This window comes from Cryptotermes secundus, unplaced genomic scaffold, assembly GCF_002891405.2.
Source record: "Cryptotermes secundus unplaced genomic scaffold, Csec_1.0 scaffold572, whole genome shotgun sequence".
Taxonomy (NCBI): Eukaryota; Metazoa; Arthropoda; class Insecta; order Blattodea; family Kalotermitidae; genus Cryptotermes; species Cryptotermes secundus.
In genome coordinates, this window is record NW_019725849.1 from 550,436 (window position 1) to 569,912 (window position 19,477).

Sequence of the window (19,477 nt, forward strand, 5' to 3'; positions counted from 1 at the left end):
CTAACAAACAGTACGCAAGACTGGGGATGAGACTGCACTATCACACACACAACATCCTTCAAGTCTTAAGATTCCCATCAATGTTTTAGTTCATTGCACTTTAAACAACATTATGGTGTACGTTATCCAAGCTTCACATTCTGGAGGTGACAAGTGTGAATCTTGGCCCAGAGCCCATCCAGATTGTCAGAGTATGAACAGCAGTCAATATTAACCCTTCCCACATCGTAGACAATATAATATGCAGTGAAACTATGCCATCATGTCATTTCTGATATATTATTTCTGCAAGCACACTTCCTCCCTCTGTCACACATGACATATTCCAGAATATACCACTCATTTATGTTGCTCCTATTTTAGTCCTTGTGAATGATCCTAGATGGCAGCATTTGATTTTTTATTGTATCAGGCTAATATGGCTGAAGAAATACAAATTAAAAATTTTAAAATTGGATGAAAAGTGAATAGAACTTAGGAATTTCAGTACATTTTTGCAACAGAAAAGGATTAGACTGCAGTCTTCTGGAACGTGATGCTTCATGATTTGCTAGATGGTTGCTAACATTTCAGAGAAACCTGCTGCCTTCACCCTCAAGGTCCCATGAAACACTGCGATGACCTACCCCACCACATGACATCAGACCTCACAAGACCAAAGCCTTAATATCATATATCCTGTACTAATGCCTTACAACAGGCATGAGCACATAACTAGGCATTCTTTCCAACTACTCACTCATGTGATGCTATATGAACTATGCAGTTCAAATAGCATTGTTAAAGAAATAGAAAAAAGAATGTATTTTATTTTATTTGACTTCATTTTATTTTATGTACAATGAAATTCATTCCCAAATTTACAGTGTGTCTATCAAGTATGCTCAGACCTTCCACCAATCCACATACACACAACACACCTCAAGAACCACTGGACAAATATTCATCAAATCTGATACTGAAGAATTTTACAAAGAAAAGTACAGCCACTTCATTTTTCAATTAGCTTGGACAATGTAAGTTTTGAGGTTTTCAAGGCGATGACAATGAAGAAAGTCGTCTTCTGGGTTTAGGCACCGTGTATTCTTCGTTTTGGCCGACGTTTCAGAGGAACGTAGCGCCTCCATCTTCAGAGCAGTTGAATGGCTTGGANTACAGCCACTTCATTTTTCAATTAGCTTGGACAAGTTTAATGGCCACTTTACATGATGACCAATATGCATTTCTGCGTGTATTTATCAGATAGGGAAATGTTATGAACAAAAGTAGTAGCAAACAATGCAATACATTTTATGTCCCCATAGACTTTTGCAACAAGTTACAGTTATTTTGATAATTATGCAAAATGTACACACATTATCATACATTTCCAAACTTACACACTCAAGAATCAACAGTAGGCTCACAAACAAAAATCCAAATTAAGAAAAAAATGAAACAAATGGAAGTCATTATTGGCTTTGGGCTGTGTTAAAATCATGTATGTTTCATTCTTTTAATGTAGTGGCTCTATTACTACATGACTTTGATACAAGCATTAAGAAGGATTTATATGTCTTAACTTTCATCCAGTGTGTGTAATAATAATGAACACTGAACAATTAATACTGATTGTTCATTCATTCAGTTCTGATTTGTCACCAATCCTAGTACCATCACCAAACAGTGAACAGTTGCATGTGACTTTAATGCTTGTTTATTTTAACCTTTAAACGGACTTCTGAAATGGTGGTAAGCTTGGGCTGGACGGAGTTTATTTAAATGCCCACTGCTGGTGCGCGTTTAAATGCCTGTTGCTACTCTGCGTTTAAATGTCCATTTCTGTTAGGGCACTTAAATAATTTTAAGCATTTTTTTAAAAATGCTGTATCTAACTAAATTTTTATGATAAATGGATGGAATTAACTTTGTTTATATCAGCAAAGAACATAGTGTCGTATATTATAATGGAAGATTTGAAAAATTTTATGCAAAGACTTATACTCCTGTTTTCATTCTTTTTTCTTTTAATTTCAATGCGTACTGCAAAAATGGTTTCCCAGTTCTTCACAGAGTTGTTCTGCATTACAAATTCATTTCTGTTGGTAACACTTGACAAATTTTAGCAGTCCCTGGTGTCATAAAACAGATGGAAGCAATAAAATCATTTGATCTCCTGCTAGCACTGCTTACACTCTTCGGATTTTCGAATCTTTTGACTAAAGACAGAAGAATGAAAGAATGGCTATTCAAGAGAAAGCTAGAGGGGTCCCTTCTTCAATGCTAAGACCTTCCATTATAGCTGCAAGAGATTATTGCCCTTTCTAGGGTTGTGAACAGACAGTTCAATCGTGGCTGAGATACATAGTGCGATCTGTTTTCTGTGCATTCATAGTGAAATCGAATACTGTATTTTCATTTCAGTCTATATACACAACAAGCAGATAACAACAAAAAAGTTATGTACATCGAATTTTACTATATATTTTTAACATATCTGCAGAATCTGCAATAAAATTACTGGCTCATGGATGAGTTTGGGCATAACTCATACGTATATTCTTTTTTGCTGCTGTTCACTTAGGTTATCATTTTAATTCCTCTATTATGGTTTTACTCAAGTCTGTTTGGTAATTACTACATTTAAAAATAAATATTTAGGACTGTGCATGCACTTCTGCTAGTGGCGTGTGCACGCACTTCCATTAGCGGAGTTTAAATGTCCAACTGGCCAAAACGGGGTACTTTGGCCATGACAACCATACTCATCACTGGTCTGATCGGGGCACTTCAGCTGTTAAAGGTTAAGGGAAAAGTTCAACACTTATAATTATTTTGTTTCACTGAATGTGCCTGTTAGGTGTAAACTATCTACACTTACAGACTTTTCTGTTTTATGTTCACACACACAAAATTATAAGTATGAGAGCTTCTGTGTGTCCATGATTGGTTCTAAGAATCAAGTCAGATAGTAGTTCTCTTTGTTGGTCAGTCTCCATCATTAGTACTTCAGCTGACCTTCAATATTTACACCAAAGTATGAACCTCATTACAAAGTTTATCATCTGTGTCTCATCCATAGATTCCCTTGTGTTCCCAACTACACTTGCTTTCCATCTATTAGTGTTACCCTAGGCATCCCAGTGGATGGCCCAACTACAAGACAAGACTCTTGTCAATAGTTTTCAAAAGAAAGTTTCGGGTCACTAACCTGGAAAAGGCTGAGTCAGAGCTCTTCTCTATGCTCTTTCTCCAAGATTCTCGTCGAAAAGTGGATGAGTGCCGATCCCTACGAGTGCCCCCCAAACCCCCACCAGGAGGGACCCGCTCCATGGGGCGATAGAAATTGACACAGATCCCATATCGACTCTTCCCTGTATAAACGTAACAAAAACAAATACAATACCAATCAATTTTCATGAAATTACTGGACCTACTCACTTCTACTTCTTCTTCTTTAGAATCTAGACATGTCTTTTAGAAGTACAGTAAACCCTTGCTAATCCAGTTACACTTAATCAAGATCAGAATATGAAAAATTAAAAAAAAAAAGTATGTTCACAGTTGGGTACATACTTTACAAGACACGTGGCATTGAGGAAGGCAGATGAGTCACTTATCTGTTTAGACAAAACTTGACAGTTCCTTCAAACACGCATTATTACATTCAAAAACAAGTCCAACTTCTGAGTCTTCTATTAATGGGTAAATGTACTGCTTCTTTATAGTTTTCAAATAAAGGCTCCACAACAATATTTTATTATCTATCTTCATCAGCACTACTTATATCGTTAAATTTTTCCATTTAGTTGTGTTCTAAGTTTTTCTTGTCTTTTAGGGCTACCTTCTTCTTCACTAATGTGAATTATCACTTAGTCCAGATGACCTCTCCCCTTACCACAATTACTCCTGATTAGAGTCGGTTTACTGCAGTAGAACAATGTCTCTGCTCTGCGTGATTCAGTGTGTTCACTCCGAGCCGAAAAGAACTAAAGGGTCTAACCTGTACAGAATGTGAAAAGGGGGATGGGGTGGAGAGGAGGAGAGTGGTCATCATCATCGTTGTCGTCTTCGTCATCATATGCTAAAAATTTTTGGAAGTCTGATATCCAGATATTGGTGGCCATGAGCACGTGGACTTGGCATTTCCTGGCACCCTGCTGTCTACACACAATTCATTTCGTCTTCCTACTCCATGTCCAGGGTAAGCTTATATCTTACATTTTATTGAATGCAAGTCAACCACCCAAGTCTTTACAGAAGGGTCACCTTACTATTAATTAAATTGCAACTTGTTGGCATATTCATGGGTTCTGTTTGGTTCTCAGAATCATCAGCAGCAACTAATTAAACTTCATGATGGTATGCTTTCATGGGGTGGGGGCAATGGAATTGACTTTTATAAGAGCTGGGATAGCACAGTCGGTACAGCAACTGCATAAGGACAGGATGACCAAGGGGTCAGAGTTCAAGTCCCGGTGGGGCCAAGAATTTTCATGTCTTGAGGTCGTCCAGACTGGCTCTGGGGCCCACCCAGCCTCTATCCAATGGGTACCAGAGGATTTTTCACCAGGTGGGGGCGTAAAGTGGCCAGGGCCGCCAACTAGTATCAAGGTCAGGAAAATGTGGGTCTATATATCCACTCCCCCATACGCCTTCACGGCATAGAGCTTAATTAGTTAAGAACAGGGACAACTTTACCTTACCTTTATTTGTAATGTACAAATATTACTACTTTCAGTTTCATTCTTTAAACCCTAAAAGCATAGGAACTACTGTATCTAGAAGGTGTGTGTAGTGTGACAATGTGTAAGGTAAGTACTGAATATTTAACACCATTTGCAAGAACTTCAGGGTCCAAAGTGCTAGCGTTTCCAGGTTGTCATAATCAGTCAAACATTCAGGCAATCATACTCCAGCCTAATAATGAAACCATAAAATTTTCAAACCAAAAGAAATTAAATGGTTCCTTGTTTGTCTGGGCAAGTGGACCCCTGATAATTCTCAAATGTTATACACTCTCAGAAAATCACATTGCAAACCACTTTGAAATGAGCCTAATACCTTCTAAATGCAAACAAAAGAAATGTGGTCTATTGCCACACCCTATGTTTCTTCCATGATTATAGAACTTTGTAGGACACCTACCTGAATCCTTCTCTGTAAGGGTGAACACAAATGATGTGGCTTCACGCAATACTGTGCGTCGTGGTCCGACAGACACACATCCTTCAGGCTGACAGAAGTAAACCATGTCCAGCGGTAATGGGAAGTCCTTGTGGTCCTCTGTGGGATACCTCCGCAAGAGCTCAGGTGCCTGCACAGGCGGGGAAGAGCCTGCTGTTGACCCAGTGCAGGCACGTGCAGCTCCTTGTGGTCGTGCCCCCACGATGGCAAGATAGTCCACCAGACGAGGACATAGGAATTTCTTCTGAATGTCACTCATTGTTACAGTTCCAAACTTTGTCTCATAAGTAGAGTCAACAGTTCACTAGCCCATGACAAGATACAACGGTTAACATGAATGCACTTGAACAGCAATAAATAGAAAGGCAACACTGTCATTATTTCACATTATGTTGCACAAAGTGAACAAGCATACAGCCATTGTACAATCACTAACAGGTTCTGTCGCTGGAGACAACTAAATTTTTCACAGAATACAAACATGACTAATTACTGTACAATATTCACATATGAAGAGAAGGTATAAATCATTTATTGCAACATGGATGGCTGTACAAAACAGTTCTGTGAGGGAGTGTAGGGTCACCGCAAGATAAGCATTTGATGGAGAAGGGCCACAGTCCATCTGATGTCTCTTTCTCCAGTGCGGCTGAGTCTCTGCAGAGTCATGACATTGACGAGATGAGGGTCACAGGAATTCAGCTGTTTTCATGCTGCTGGAAAAAAACATGCAAAGGTCAATGGAACCATAGTATAACTGAATTAAATCTGTTATCTGACTGTAGAGTTCATGATCCATGTATTCATACTGGAGACACATATGCTAATCTTGTGCTAAACAATCAGCTGGCACAATCTGATTTTAGGACAATTCATAATTTCTAAAAACAGAAACTGAGATGTGCTATTTTATCCTGATCATCTAAGTGCCGTAAAACCTTAATTTTGCAAGAATGACAACACAAATTCTCCTTCAAAAATTGATGCACAGACATGTTTGAAATTCCTAGGGCCAACAAATGTCACAAAGCTGAGCAGGACTGACTTTTTGCACTGCTTTCCTCACCCTTCTGATATTCTCTGGTCTGGGAATTATATGTGCACCACCAACAAATCTTGAAGTTCCCGTCAAACTGTATCCTGCTCTGAAATTCCTTTGTGTCTCAGGACACCAAGTTACAGAATAAAAGCTCCTTCCTTTCATAAAGAGGCTGTTCAAAAGGAATCTTCAACTCCAAACCCAGATTCTTTCACAAGCCATCCCCTACTCCACTTTCCCCCCTAGAGCAATGCATACCAAAATTCTCAATCCCACTGGTGGACCATGTACACTGAACTTCAGAATTCAATAAACAACATATGGATAAAAAAATGCATTACTAGAATTTATTCTCCTCCTAATTTCAACATGGATCTTACTGCTGTTTCAAATGCTGGAAGTTTTAAACACTTCTGAATTAGGTTTGTGTTCTCACACAGGTGAATACTGTGGCGTATATACCCACTGCTAGGTAACGACCGTGAAACTAAAATGAGACAACGGCCAATGCTAATCAACAGCTTTGTAAATACGCAACAGTACCGGAGCCATTGCTAGGAATCGGCCTGTGAGCAACAACAGAAGTACTGTTGAAAGTAGTGTTTTCTACAGGTCTGCTCCGAGGCTATATCACTTGACCGACTGAACTGAGGTAGTCTTTTTTAATAAGTGACAAACCCATCTTCTTGTCAGAAAGTTGTTACATAAGGGTTATGACCGCAATGGTTCAGTTGATTCTCAAGGGGCTTACTACCAAGACAAACTGACTGGTGGTAAACCTCCGGTCATAAGTAACCCTGACTTCGACTTTGGTGTAGCTTTTTGGTTACAACCATTCAAGTGACTAAGATGCCGTTGTAGCATAAGATATGTAAGAGAGGCATGATCTGCTTTGCAAAGCCTGTAGTGAGAGAGAACTTGAATATAATGCAAAAGGGTGAATTTTCTAAAACATGCTATGTGTGTGATATGTACACCTGATGAAAGGCCAAGGATATTAATAAGAGATAAACTCATCTTCTCATCAGAGAGGATGTTACATAAGGACTATGACTGCAAGGGTTGAGTTGGAAAAAAAAATCCCAAGTGGCTTGGCGCCAAGATGAACTGATTGGGGGTAAACCACCCGTCATATAGTGACTTTGACTTTCAGGTAGTTCAGTTAGTGCAGTCCAGTGTAGTAGAGCTAATGCAGTGGAGTGATGAGTCAGCTGGTGAATGACTTAGTGAAGAGTTCAGCAGTTGGAAGCAAGTTAGTTCAGCTCAGGAGCTACATAGTGACAGCCAGCAAGGACCTGAAGTCATGAACACAGAAGTTCAGGGATGTACAATGTTGGAAGACTTTATAAGCCAACAACTGGTGAAGACACAGCATACTGGGATGACTTATTACATGCTGTAGTGAACTGCAGTGGGTGTGTGAGTTAGTGATCGCACTGTAGTTACTTGGGGTTCTGTTAAGCGTTCAATAAATCCAATTACCAATCAAAACCCCATCTATAGTCACTCTATCAAGTGACAGTATGGTAGACTGAGTATAATTTTAATTACGTTATGAACACTTCCTTCATATAGTGCTTACTATAATGACGTACAGAGGACATATAAAATGTGCCATGCCCGAAAGATCAATGTCATTGTAAACAACAGAAGTTTCCATTTTTTGAATGATTCATCAAGGAACTGAGCTTTGTGTTATATTTAGAGAATCACAAGTTTAATATTTCAGAAATTAATAAAATGTATAGAAAATACTGAATTCCAGTTTCATTTGGTACTGGACTGCAAAATGGTCACATACGCTTTTAAAAACATCTTATTAATGTTGCAAACACTAGATGACCATTGTGTAAGATTTGAGGCTTTCACGGCGGTGACTATGAAGAAAGCAGTCTTCTGGGATTTGGCACCGTGTATATGTGGTGTTAACCACAGTCTGCTTTTGCCGGTTCTCACGGTCTCTTTGCTCGCAGATTTCTTATATTTTTTCTTCTACCCTGAAGATGGAGGCGATACGTTCCTCTGAAATGTCGGTTAACACCACATATACACGGTGCCAAATCCCAGAAGACTGCTTTCTTCATAGAGGACCATTGTCAGAACTCATATTTCATATTAAGGTGGTCCAAGTTTCAAACCTTATCCTGGAGACTAACCAACTACATTGGTATTCCTGTAATGTATCTCAATTCATCCACTTCACAAAATTCCCATTCACAATTCATCAGCCACAGACACCCTGCCAAAACAGTACACATATTATGGAGATAAGCCATCATTAAGTAAAGCACAAAATAAAGAGTATGCCCTTCTGAACATAGCAATGAACCTTCAGGTTCCATATAAGGCATGCAACTTCTTGTGTACCTACTGGGCAACTATCAGCTTTTCAACAAGGGATATGCTCCATGGAGTAGGTTACTGGATAAATTATTTTACAAATAAAGTATATATATGTGTTCTACAAACCTATTAGAGAAACGAGCACACAATAACTGAACTTGAATGAATAATAAGAAAATACTTGAAATTAAAATAAAAAATTACGACACAGCACGCACGTAAACTACACGACTAATAATAAGAACATAAAATCAAGAGAAATAAACGACATCTCCCACCATCAGGAGGAAAACAACATGACACAATGTCGGCTCAAGATATTTTAATATAATAACTAATTTTTTACATGGAAATTTTAATACAATTTTAAATATATTGGGAGTATACTGTATGGAAAAGTGAACACAATATTGCGTGCAGTGAAAACCCCCAGTCAGAATAACCAGTAAATTTACACTTCAAGAAGGGCCATTGTGAGTGCCTAAGACAAACATCAAAACCAACTGTGATAACAAAATTTATATAGAGAGCATTAGTCATATCTAAAGTGCATATTGTTAAAATATCTTATGTGACAGTGTTTCCTTATCGTAGTGGTGCACCTCTGAAGATGATTCTTTTGAATCGAAACATGTATGGTGAATGAGGACTGAAGTGTTGTAAACTCGTATGTCACACTGGACTGAACTTTTCATTATCTACTCTGTAATTAACAGTGTGACGGACCAAAATGAGACAAGTTAAATTAAGAAAATACTTAACTATGAAGTTATGATAAATAGTGAAACTACAGCTCACTGTTGGAACTAACACAGAACACCGGTACATACCATGGCAGTCTCACCATCTCCAGAGCTCCACCCTATAAAACTACCAACCCTAACTCCAAAGCCTCTACCCTTCAAAATGCTGACCTCATTTCCCACCCCTTTCCAGCCAGCAGATCAATAGCAAGCAGCAGCAGATGGTGGGGGGAAGGGGGGGTTGAGGGATGCCCTAGTCAATACTGACACACTACAGCGCATTATAGTATGAAAATGTGTCACTTCACTCACGGGAAAAGACCAAATTGAGGCCACTATGGGCTCAATCTCATCTACACAGGAAACAAAGGGTCCTAACAAGTCACGTAAATTGCAAATGTGACCTGATCTGTGAATAAGCACTGCAGCTGAAAGACAATGAATATATTATGTGGATGGAATCAGTTCTGACAGCAAAGCCTTGAATTCAACCACAATCACCAGTGTACTTCTACAGCTCTTGACAAGTCCTATTATAAATGGAAGTACATTTGCATTGATAATGATCATAATCTGGATCTAAATTATTGCCAGACAAATTAAATGAAACCTTCAGTGAGACACACAGCGCATGTGCAGGGAATGAGCAATACTTACAAAATTGTTGCTCAAGAAAAACCAAGGGTATGGACTATGTGAAATACCTGGTCATAGATGGGTGATAACATTGATCTGTTAAAGGTCTGTGTGTTGAATTAACCACCACAGCATGAAGATGTATCAGGAAGTGGAGGTATGAACCCACGTTTTCTCGACCTTGGTGAGTGGTCAGCTTCATACCCAGGAAACTACCCCCAGTATCCAATGTAAGGAGATTGGGTGTGCCCCAGGGCCGGTTTGAACGCTGTGAAGCAGAGAAAAATCTCTCACCCTTATCGGGAAACGAACCCCGATTCCTCGGCCGTCCGTTGCTATACCGACTGAGTTATTCCGGCTCCTTCACTAACAATGATTTTGTATAAACGTAATTTTTATGATGTGTTGGATTCAACTGGCTCAGGACGTGGTCTGCTGGTGAACATTCGTGAAGCGCTGCTAGTTCCCGCTCCAGTTGTCGGAGAGAGTGACAGATTGCAACGTCACGCCTCCGACAATATTGATCGCCTAAGGGTGGGATGTAGCGTTCACACAAACTGACTTCGGAAATTTAGCATTACTGTGGGCCTGGACCTTGTCCGTCGTCCAGCATGAAGTCCTGTTATCCCGTCCACAGAAGCCCCAAGAAACTGGTTAGGGAAGGTGTGCATAACGTGTGGATGCGTTCCCCACTTATAATTATCTTCAAAACGGCAAGAATTTTCTTACTGAACATAAGATGTGTGTTTATTACAGCTCTACAACTTCTTTTCTTTTTTCAGAATGTTTCTCGTCCCGATAAATATTCGGCGAGTTACTCTCGAAATGGTATCGCAGTCGGTATAACGACTGGCTACGGGCTGGACGATTTACTAGTTCAAGTCCCGGTAGAGGCAAGTTTTTTCTCCTCCCTGCGTTGTCAGACAGGTTCTGGCGTCCACATAGCCTCCTATCATATGGCTACCGGGGTCGTGAAGCTGACCACTCACCTCTAACTAGTGCGAAGTCAAGAATACGTGGATCTATATCTTCAATCCCCCATACATCTTCATCGCGCACTGCTTAGTTACTTAAGCAAAGTGGCAACCTTACCTCTTACTTTTACCCTAGAAATGCGCGCAGCAAAGCAGTCAATCTTCGTGTAAGGTGCCCGCCAGTTCTTTTAACGATTTTAGCTAGGGTTGCCAGATTTTGTAAAATAAAAAAAAAGGAGTGATGTCTCGTTGCTTGTTTATAACGACATTTTTCACAACTAATAGGCTATAAAATATATATAATCAACATACTACATAACTTACAAAATTCTACTACACATCTGTATTACACAGGCCTACTACACATTTATAGAACAAAACAAATATTACATAGGCCTTTTACATATTTATAGAATGCACAAAATATTACCTAGCACACACTTGTAGAACACACAAATATTAAATACTATATATTTATAACTTTCAAGGGCTGGTCGATCAGATTCTGTTAATTGTATTTCACTGAACTCTTAGCACTTTTTAATAATTGAACATCACCCTTTGAAAATTTATAAAATTCTGAAGAGGACTTGCTTTCATAGCCTTGATTAAATATGTTGAGCATCTCTTTCTTGTGTCACTCCACTTACTTTTCATGAATGAAAAGATTCGCTCCACAACATAACGAAAGAAACTATAACAATGTCATTTTCCAAGGATTACAGAAATTGTATGATAATATTTAACCCGGGAAATATAATTCGCAATGGACTTAAATAAAAAAAAAACGGAGGATTATCCACTCCGGGTAAACAATAAACGGAGGTACAAAATTTGGGTGAAAACACGGAAGAATCCGGGGAAAACGGAGTATCTTGGAACCCTAATTTTAGCCGAAACTGGAACGTGTCCACAAATCTGAGCACCCGTTCACCGGTTCTAGAGTCGATACACGTGAACAAACGAGGACTCTGTAAGAATTACGGAACAGCAATCGATATCACTTACAGTCTACCAAGAAGGGGTCACTTTTGAAACAGAACTACGCAACAACCTCCCACTAAACGTGTATGTTTATTTCCTAACAGTAATAACCAAAATAGTACGGGAAGAATGCATTTTTACTCACGCCTTCTACCATGTAGCTTAATTGATATTACTAAGAAACTGAAGCTATAATTATCGGTACATGAGACTACAAATTTTGTACATTATAGATGCACCTTGGCAATTTGCCAGTGGTGCGGAGGACCTTGTCCTGCAGGCGCTACAATTTTAAGAAGTAGGTGTCTGCTGCCGCTAATTCCCAGAGGCAAGCATAAGTCATTACTGAACTAATCATTGCTTTATGGAGGGTTAGTTTGATGTTGGCGCTTAAACGCTAACTTTTGAATAGGGAGTTGATTCTAATAAAAGTTCTGAATGGCAGAAAGCCTCGACACGAACTGAACAGAAAGAAAAACGCTTCCAACGGTTAGTCCACTGTTTCATGTTACGCAGCCGTTACCTAGCAATCGCGGTTTCTCTGGCTCCACAGTTTTACAAATATGCTACAATATTCTTATTTGCTCCACTCCCTGTTCTCTAGGATGATCTTAGGGCTCCACATACACAGAATGAAACGAAATTCGACTGCAAGCTCTGCCTAGATTCCTTGTTAAAAAAAGAACACGTCGAAAGTACAACTTGTGCCCTGTAACGGTTAGTTTTCAGGATAAACTTCAAAGTAAAATGAGGCAAGCAATCAAATGATGAAACCACCGGCGTCTCCTAATTAAAATCAATGTCCGAAGCGGCCTCTGTCCATTTCGAGGCAGACGGCAGTGTGCCGCACGGCACTGTCTAGAACACAATAGGCTGCCATCGACCATTGTCACAACGGTCACAACTACCTGAAGTCTTGCCATGAGGTCTTCGATAGTCCTTGGAGGGACTGCATTAACGTGCTCCTTCTGTTGTCCCCACAGGAAAAAAAATCATCGGAGTTCGATCCTACGATACAATCGGCCCTACGCTTCCAGTCCACCTTCCTGAATACAACACATTCAACGACTGCCGGCCATCTCCCTCCAGTTCCAACTTGTATATGCAGTACACCGCAAATGTCCGATGTGGACGGGACATGTACAAGGAATGTCAATTGGGATTTATAAGAGGACATGCATATTTATAGTGTATATTAGTAAAACTGCAGTGTAGGTACAATTGTGGCTTTAATACTTCACTACCGGCGAAACTGCACATGTAAATAATACTTTTAAAAAAATGCAAGTAAAGAAATCTGTCTGGTCCCTTGAGTGATCTTCCTGCATACAACGCACCAAAGAATTTCTAAGTATCATTCTGTCTGGGAGAGCTGCACCCGCGGTTAATTGGGAGTCCACTGTGTGTTTGTGTGTGTGTGCGTGCGTGCGTGTTTGTGCGGAATGATAGAGAAAGCTTGTATCCCCAAAATGCCAGCAAAACTGACCACATCCAACAATGCAAAGATCAAGAAGACGAAATAACATCAACAATATCCCACTCTGAAAGCCTAAAATCAGTAAGTATGGGTTCTGTTACAGTGTACAGACACACACACAAAAAAAAATATATTCCCTCTCCCCCAAAATGTTAGTCTAAACACCCATACATTAAATTTAAATAAAATTCGTTAACTGTGGAGATAACACTTGGAGAACATATAGACACCAGTACAGCATTATACACTGCTTAGTACAAAGAACAAATGCAAGTTATGATTAACTATACATTTTTGCTCACTTGAGAAAATTAATACTGTTCAATCCACAATTCTCAGTTTTTATTAGAATGCATGAAAATGCATTCCTCTTGAGATTTTAACCATCTCAGTGACATAATTACTGAATGAAAATTTAAAATTGTACTCCATAAATCAGTAGTAGGCAATTATGATCACCTAATGCTTGACAGAAAGCGGTACACATCTGATGAAACAGCACGTGTTTATTCTTCAAATAACCAATGCAACATAACAAGGAAAGCCAAACACAATGAGAAAGTGGCGACAATCTTGCTTTGAAACGTTGCAGGCATATAAATGTTTCGAATTCAGCATGCTGTAACCTCGCCTATGGGAGAATTCTTAGCTCTCATAAATCATCCTCTACATCTTTCAGTCATCTCAGTCTGGGCCTTCACATTTTTCTTCCAACTTCTGATTTACTTAAAAATGTTACAATGCTAAAACCTAAAATAGTCAAAATTAAATCAACACAACAAAACCCTCGCCAAAACCAACTGTCTTCCAGTTTAGTGGGGCACAACCACACCGATGGAAGTTGATAACACAAACAACCAAAGAGGCAAAGTAGGACGTCACAGTATGCCGAAGGCTGGGTAAAAAAGCATTCTTATTGACCATCATAAACAGCATCATAGCACTAAACGTGAATGCACTTGTCTATGCCTAACCGGCGTGTCGTACATATATTGATCGTCTCGAACACGTCATACGTCGGCTTCGATTCTGCCATAAACATTAAATTACTTACGTTTGTGCACCGGAAAAGTGTCACCGCACTGGCGTTAGAAACCCCACAATATTAATTGATTCCAGCAGTTTGACAGGCCTAACATTTTCCCACAGACATACCGTATATCTGATTGGCTGATATCCTCGCCAGATTCCACTACAAATTCCTGGAAACGTTCAATACCACAGATTAATTCTCACACAAACATGTAACTCAATAAACCTCGCTGCATATGTGGAGACACCTACTGTCCTCCCGTATACTGGAAGACAGAAGCCGCGCACTACGGCTTGCCTCAGTCGGTAATAACATGACTTTCTATTCGATCGGGATGTTATCCTCCACGGCGACTTTACCGTAACACACCAATAAACTACTACAGAACCGCCATGTTCTACACCAGAAGTCTCATACTCCGTGTTCTGGGTCAATGTGTATTGGGTTTATTTGCCAGTCTTACTTCGCTTGTGTCCTACCCATGTACTGAGAATGATCAGGAGTGTCTTAATTGCAAGTGTAAACATGCTATTAATAATATAAGGGGCACTTCCTCTCCACGAAATGTACTTTATCAGTATAAAGCAGCTCTTAGGTAAAGAAGTCTAATGTTCGTACGTTTAAGGACAATTCAGAACGACAACAGTAGAATAAGGAATTTGTCTGTTCATAAATAGGTATTTATATTTGAGATTATAACTTATGTTCAACGCTCACACTCGATCATATATAAAATATTGCTTTTCAGGACTGGAAAATTTAATGTTCACAGGTCTACGCAGAAGGACATTTTGAAGCACTATACGAGTATGGTGTAGCTGAAAATATTTACAGTACAACTGTCGTGGAAACATGCTTGTTTGACGAGCCTTTACTCAGAAATAGCTGCTTATTTCGCGGTCGTTGCCTAGCAACAGGACTACATGCCACAATATTTTTACCAAGTTTCATAAATACTTGTACGGGCGTCCAAGCAAAATTAAGGTTTTGCCTCCGCAATTTGAATGGCTACAATGTTGGTATTACTGATGGAAGGGAATTGCAAGTGTGCCGTTGAGATCGGCTCAGGTGGCATGATAAACCTACCAAGTTTCATGACGATTCGTACGGCCGTTCATGCAATATTAAGGTTTAGTTTCAGAATTCTGAGAGACTGCAGTATTTACGTTTTGAGCCGTTGATGTACCTTCATATAGCATTATATTCTTACCAAGTTCCATGACGATCGGGTCAGGCTTTTAAGTAACATTACATTACAGTTATTACCCCCAACAATTTGAGGATGTAATATTGGTATTACAGATTGAAGGGCACCGGGGTTACACAACTATTAACTGCTGTTTGAACTAACCACACGTGTTAGTTGTTACCTATTTTACCGACTGAGCTTGTAACATGCTACCTTTCGTAGCAGTTTCAAAGGATGCAAAAGATGGCAGAATGACATATTCATCTTCACTGCGGGTACGTTGTCAGCCTGAGTTACACATCTATCCCACATCATGGACCACAGCTTCCAGTCTCGCAAAAAGGTGAGCCATGTAGGTTCAGCAGATTATGTGCCTCGCGTCGTGACCTGTCTTCATGAACAAGGTGACTTTCTGTATCTGTGTATGTCTTAGCGTGTAGTGTCATTAGAACCACACTATAAACATGTCAATACTGGGATTGACCCAGGCCGCACAACCTACGAACTGTAAACGAAGTTCTACGGGAAATGTGATTCTAAAATCAGTTTAAATGGAATTAAAGTGTTTTAAAAAACTTGAAATTTGTCTTGGCAAATTTACGCATCGATCATTCATCTCGTTTCTGTGATATAACAGGTCGACTTCGGGACACCAAGCATATGCTGTTCAAATCCCAACGAGTGCACAGTAGATTCATTTCGGCCAATTACCCGCCAAAAGTACAAATGTGTGGATTTCTATGCCACTACATGTGGTGCCAAGAATTTTGTGTGCCGTTGTGTCCTTGTGTATGAAACCCCGTCTTAATATTGTCTCGTGTATGAGTTACAATAGACGGTGTTTTGATTGGACATTGGATTTACTGACAACTTACAGATCGTAACTGGAACTACAACACTGTCGCTAATGTTCACACTTTACAAATCATTACAGCACACGCTAAGTCGTTCAGTCTACTGTTTCTTCATCAGTCGTTCTCTGGTAGCGGTTTCTAACAGTGGATATTCTTCAATTTCCGCGCTCACTTCGTTGCTAACTGCACAGACTAAATCTTCTCTTGGCCGTGCCATAGATCATACGGTTATTCGCCAGTTTCCCACCGCGGCGGCCCGGGATCGATCCCAGGTCAGGTCATGTGGGATTTGTGGTGGACAGAGTGGTACTAGGGCAGGTTTTCTCCAAGTACTTCGGTTTCCCCTGACAATTCTCATTCTACCAAATGCTCTATACTCATCTATCATCCGGGTCTGGTACAATAGGCCAATTAGTGGTCAAAGTACCAAGTGGACTCAGTCTCACCCCACCCCACGACCAGATATTTATTACTGTTTGTCAGTTACAGTCTTGTTATTGTGGGGCGCCCTCTCTGATGAGACGACGGGTCTGTCTTTTGTCAGGGTCATTGTCTGCAATAGTTAGTCATTTGTCAGGGCCGCGCCATAGCTCAAGCGGTTAGTCGCTGGCTTCCCACCGCGGAGGCCCGGGTTCGATCCCGGGTCTGGTCAAGTTGAATTTGTGGTGGACAAAGTACTTCGGTTTCCCCTGCCGATCTTCTTTCCACCAATTGCTCCACAATCACCCTCACCTATCATCTGGGGCTGGTACAATAGGCCAGAAGTGGCCGCGGTACAAGGGACTTAGTCCCACCCCACTAGCAAGAAAAGAAACATGTATTGTCGTTATACTACGTATGTAAAAAGGCGTGTTCACTTCTAAGATTAAATATTAACTGTTAAAATGTTAAATCATTAAAACTAAACGTATGTAAAATGTTTTCTTATGTTTTGTCTGCATGTTGTCTGTAGATGACACAGCTTTTTGCGCTCTGTTCATGGAGAGACTTCCAATCTTCCTTCTTCACTAACAACCAACCAAATTCCGATGACGGACTCCAGCGCCTATATCTAAGAGACGATTAATCAGTCTTCTTTCTTACCCTCTTAAAGACCTTGAGTCATTTCGTGGTCTTCAGTAGGCACTACAATCTTCTTGAAGGATCAGGCAGACGAGATGAGCCTCCCTCCCTAGTGGACACGAAAATGACATAATTGCAACGGAGAACCAAAGGTATGGAAGTAGTGTGCGATCTGGCAACGTGTTGCGTCGAAACGACAAGCCAAAAATATGAAAGCGACGCTACCACCTGGCCATGGGCGCCGCCAGGACTTTTTTTTTTCCAAGGGGCGCAGCCAGAAAATTTGCTTACATACTTGCGTCAGTCATGGCTGTATTGAAACACAATCGCACCACAACCTACATCACAATCGTCTTATGCTTTAAAATTTTTGTAATTAACATGAAATAATTTTATTTCAATTTCGATTACTTCCAAAAATTCAGGGAGCGAGACAGATGCCTGCCGCCATCCATGCATCTGGCCGACAAATGACTGTCGCCCAATACCGTTTCGAGGAGAACAGCGTTGAGGACTGTTAAGGAGTTCGTTTAGTTTTGGGCGGACTGTATATGACACATATGATTTGTCCTCATGCCACTGCCTGGCTATACAAATCGCTTACTCGCCGTAAATTGTTGGAATTTCCATTGACCGTGGAAACGGAATTTCACAGTATTCTCTGTTTTCGGGTGCAGGCATGTATGAGTTCCTTAAACTATGCTGTAAGTAGAAATAGATATAACACAAACTCAGCCCATGGAGCTTACAAATCAATATGGCGCCGCGGTAAAGTGAGACTCCCTGCACCCGCCGTGAAATGAGTCATGATTCTCTGGTCGTCCAGCCCGTGGCCTAGTCACTGAAGTGACAGGGCAAGTTCGCCTCGCAAACCATTCACATATTTTATCCAACATTTTTAATGTTGGCTTCTGTTTCAATACGTCTACTTGACTGTCAAACGTAAGAAACGTGTCAAAAACGTTATTTTCGGGCTCAATTTTTCGCAGTTATTGATGTCCCACAAACATTAACCCAACAATGTTTGAATTGCTTTAACTGGATTTCAGTGTCTCTAACTTTATTCTTGAAATCAGCAGTGGATCCAGTGGAAGCGGTAGAAACCAAAATTGACGCCCTATCCCAGCATTTTCATGAAGAGGCTGGTGAGAACCACAAAAAAACTTCGGTCAGGCGAATCACCGAGCTGAGATTTTGAACCCAGGCGGTGGAAGCGGTAGAAACCAAAATTGACGCCCTATCCCAGCATTTTCATGAAGAGGCTGGTGAGAACCACAAAAAAACTTCGGTCAGGCGAATCACCGAGCTGAGATTTTGAACCCAGGCGGTGGAAGCGGTAGAAACCAAAATTGACGCCCTATCCCAGCATTTTCATGAAGAGGCTGGTGAGAACAACAAAAAACTTCAGTCAGGCGAATCACCGAGCTCAGATTTTGAACCCAGGCCTCCAAATACAAAGCAAGAATGGTTTCCTGACATCTGTTTAAGCTCTAGAATGACTGAGGAAAATCATAAATACCCCTGAAAAATAGGTGTCCCGGCCGAGAATCGAGCCGAGCGTCTCATGAAAAGCCTAACAGTGTTGGACTTCTGATATCTTCATGAATTATTTACAAATTTCACCATAAATATATTTAAAGTTTGTAAAACTCTCTACATATTTCAATACTAATAATATGAATAATGTGGGTGTTAATAATCAATTCACAATGTAATTAATTAAATATATTATTTTAAAGCCAATCATATTACAATTCTTTATGTAAGATGTACATTTGTTATGAAATACAGTTTTAAATATCATTATGTATATAAAGTAAAGCTATCCCTGTAACAGGCCATGGAGGCCAGTAGGGTTGTGAGATGTCAAGGATCCCACATTTTCTAGACAGTCTGCTCAGAAACGATGGTGAGGTTGTCAGCCTTACGAGCCGGCCGCCTTTTAACACCAGGAAGATATCTGGTACTCGTTATTCG

At 40.2% G+C, this 19,477-nt stretch overlaps 1 protein-coding gene and 1 long non-coding RNA gene across 21 annotated transcripts in view; one reads left to right on the forward strand and one right to left on the reverse strand.

The window, feature by feature from the left end:
- The window catches only part of LOC111863784 (MAP kinase-activating death domain protein), a 121,350-nt gene that overhangs the window by 91,884 nt on the left and 9,989 nt on the right, over positions 1 to 19,477 (reverse strand). For 12 of the 20 annotated variants that reach the window (XM_023850474.1, XM_023850475.1, XM_023850473.1 and 9 more), the window contains exons 1-3: positions 14,417 to 14,509; positions 5,128 to 5,882; positions 3,191 to 3,353 (exon numbers count right to left, since the gene is read on the reverse strand). In XM_023850474.1, the coding sequence (XP_023706242.1) occupies positions 3,191 to 3,353; positions 5,128 to 5,425 (461 nt within the window). In that variant the 5' untranslated portion in view covers positions 5,426 to 5,882; positions 14,417 to 14,509. The other 8 variants (XM_033751193.1, XM_033751194.1, XM_033751190.1 and 5 more) reach the window with 8 other exon arrangements.
- Positions 15,850 to 18,892, forward strand: LOC111863785. The gene is made up of 2 exons (XR_002842669.2): positions 15,850 to 15,927; positions 18,580 to 18,892. It is a non-coding gene; the product is annotated as an uncharacterized LOC111863785 (long non-coding RNA).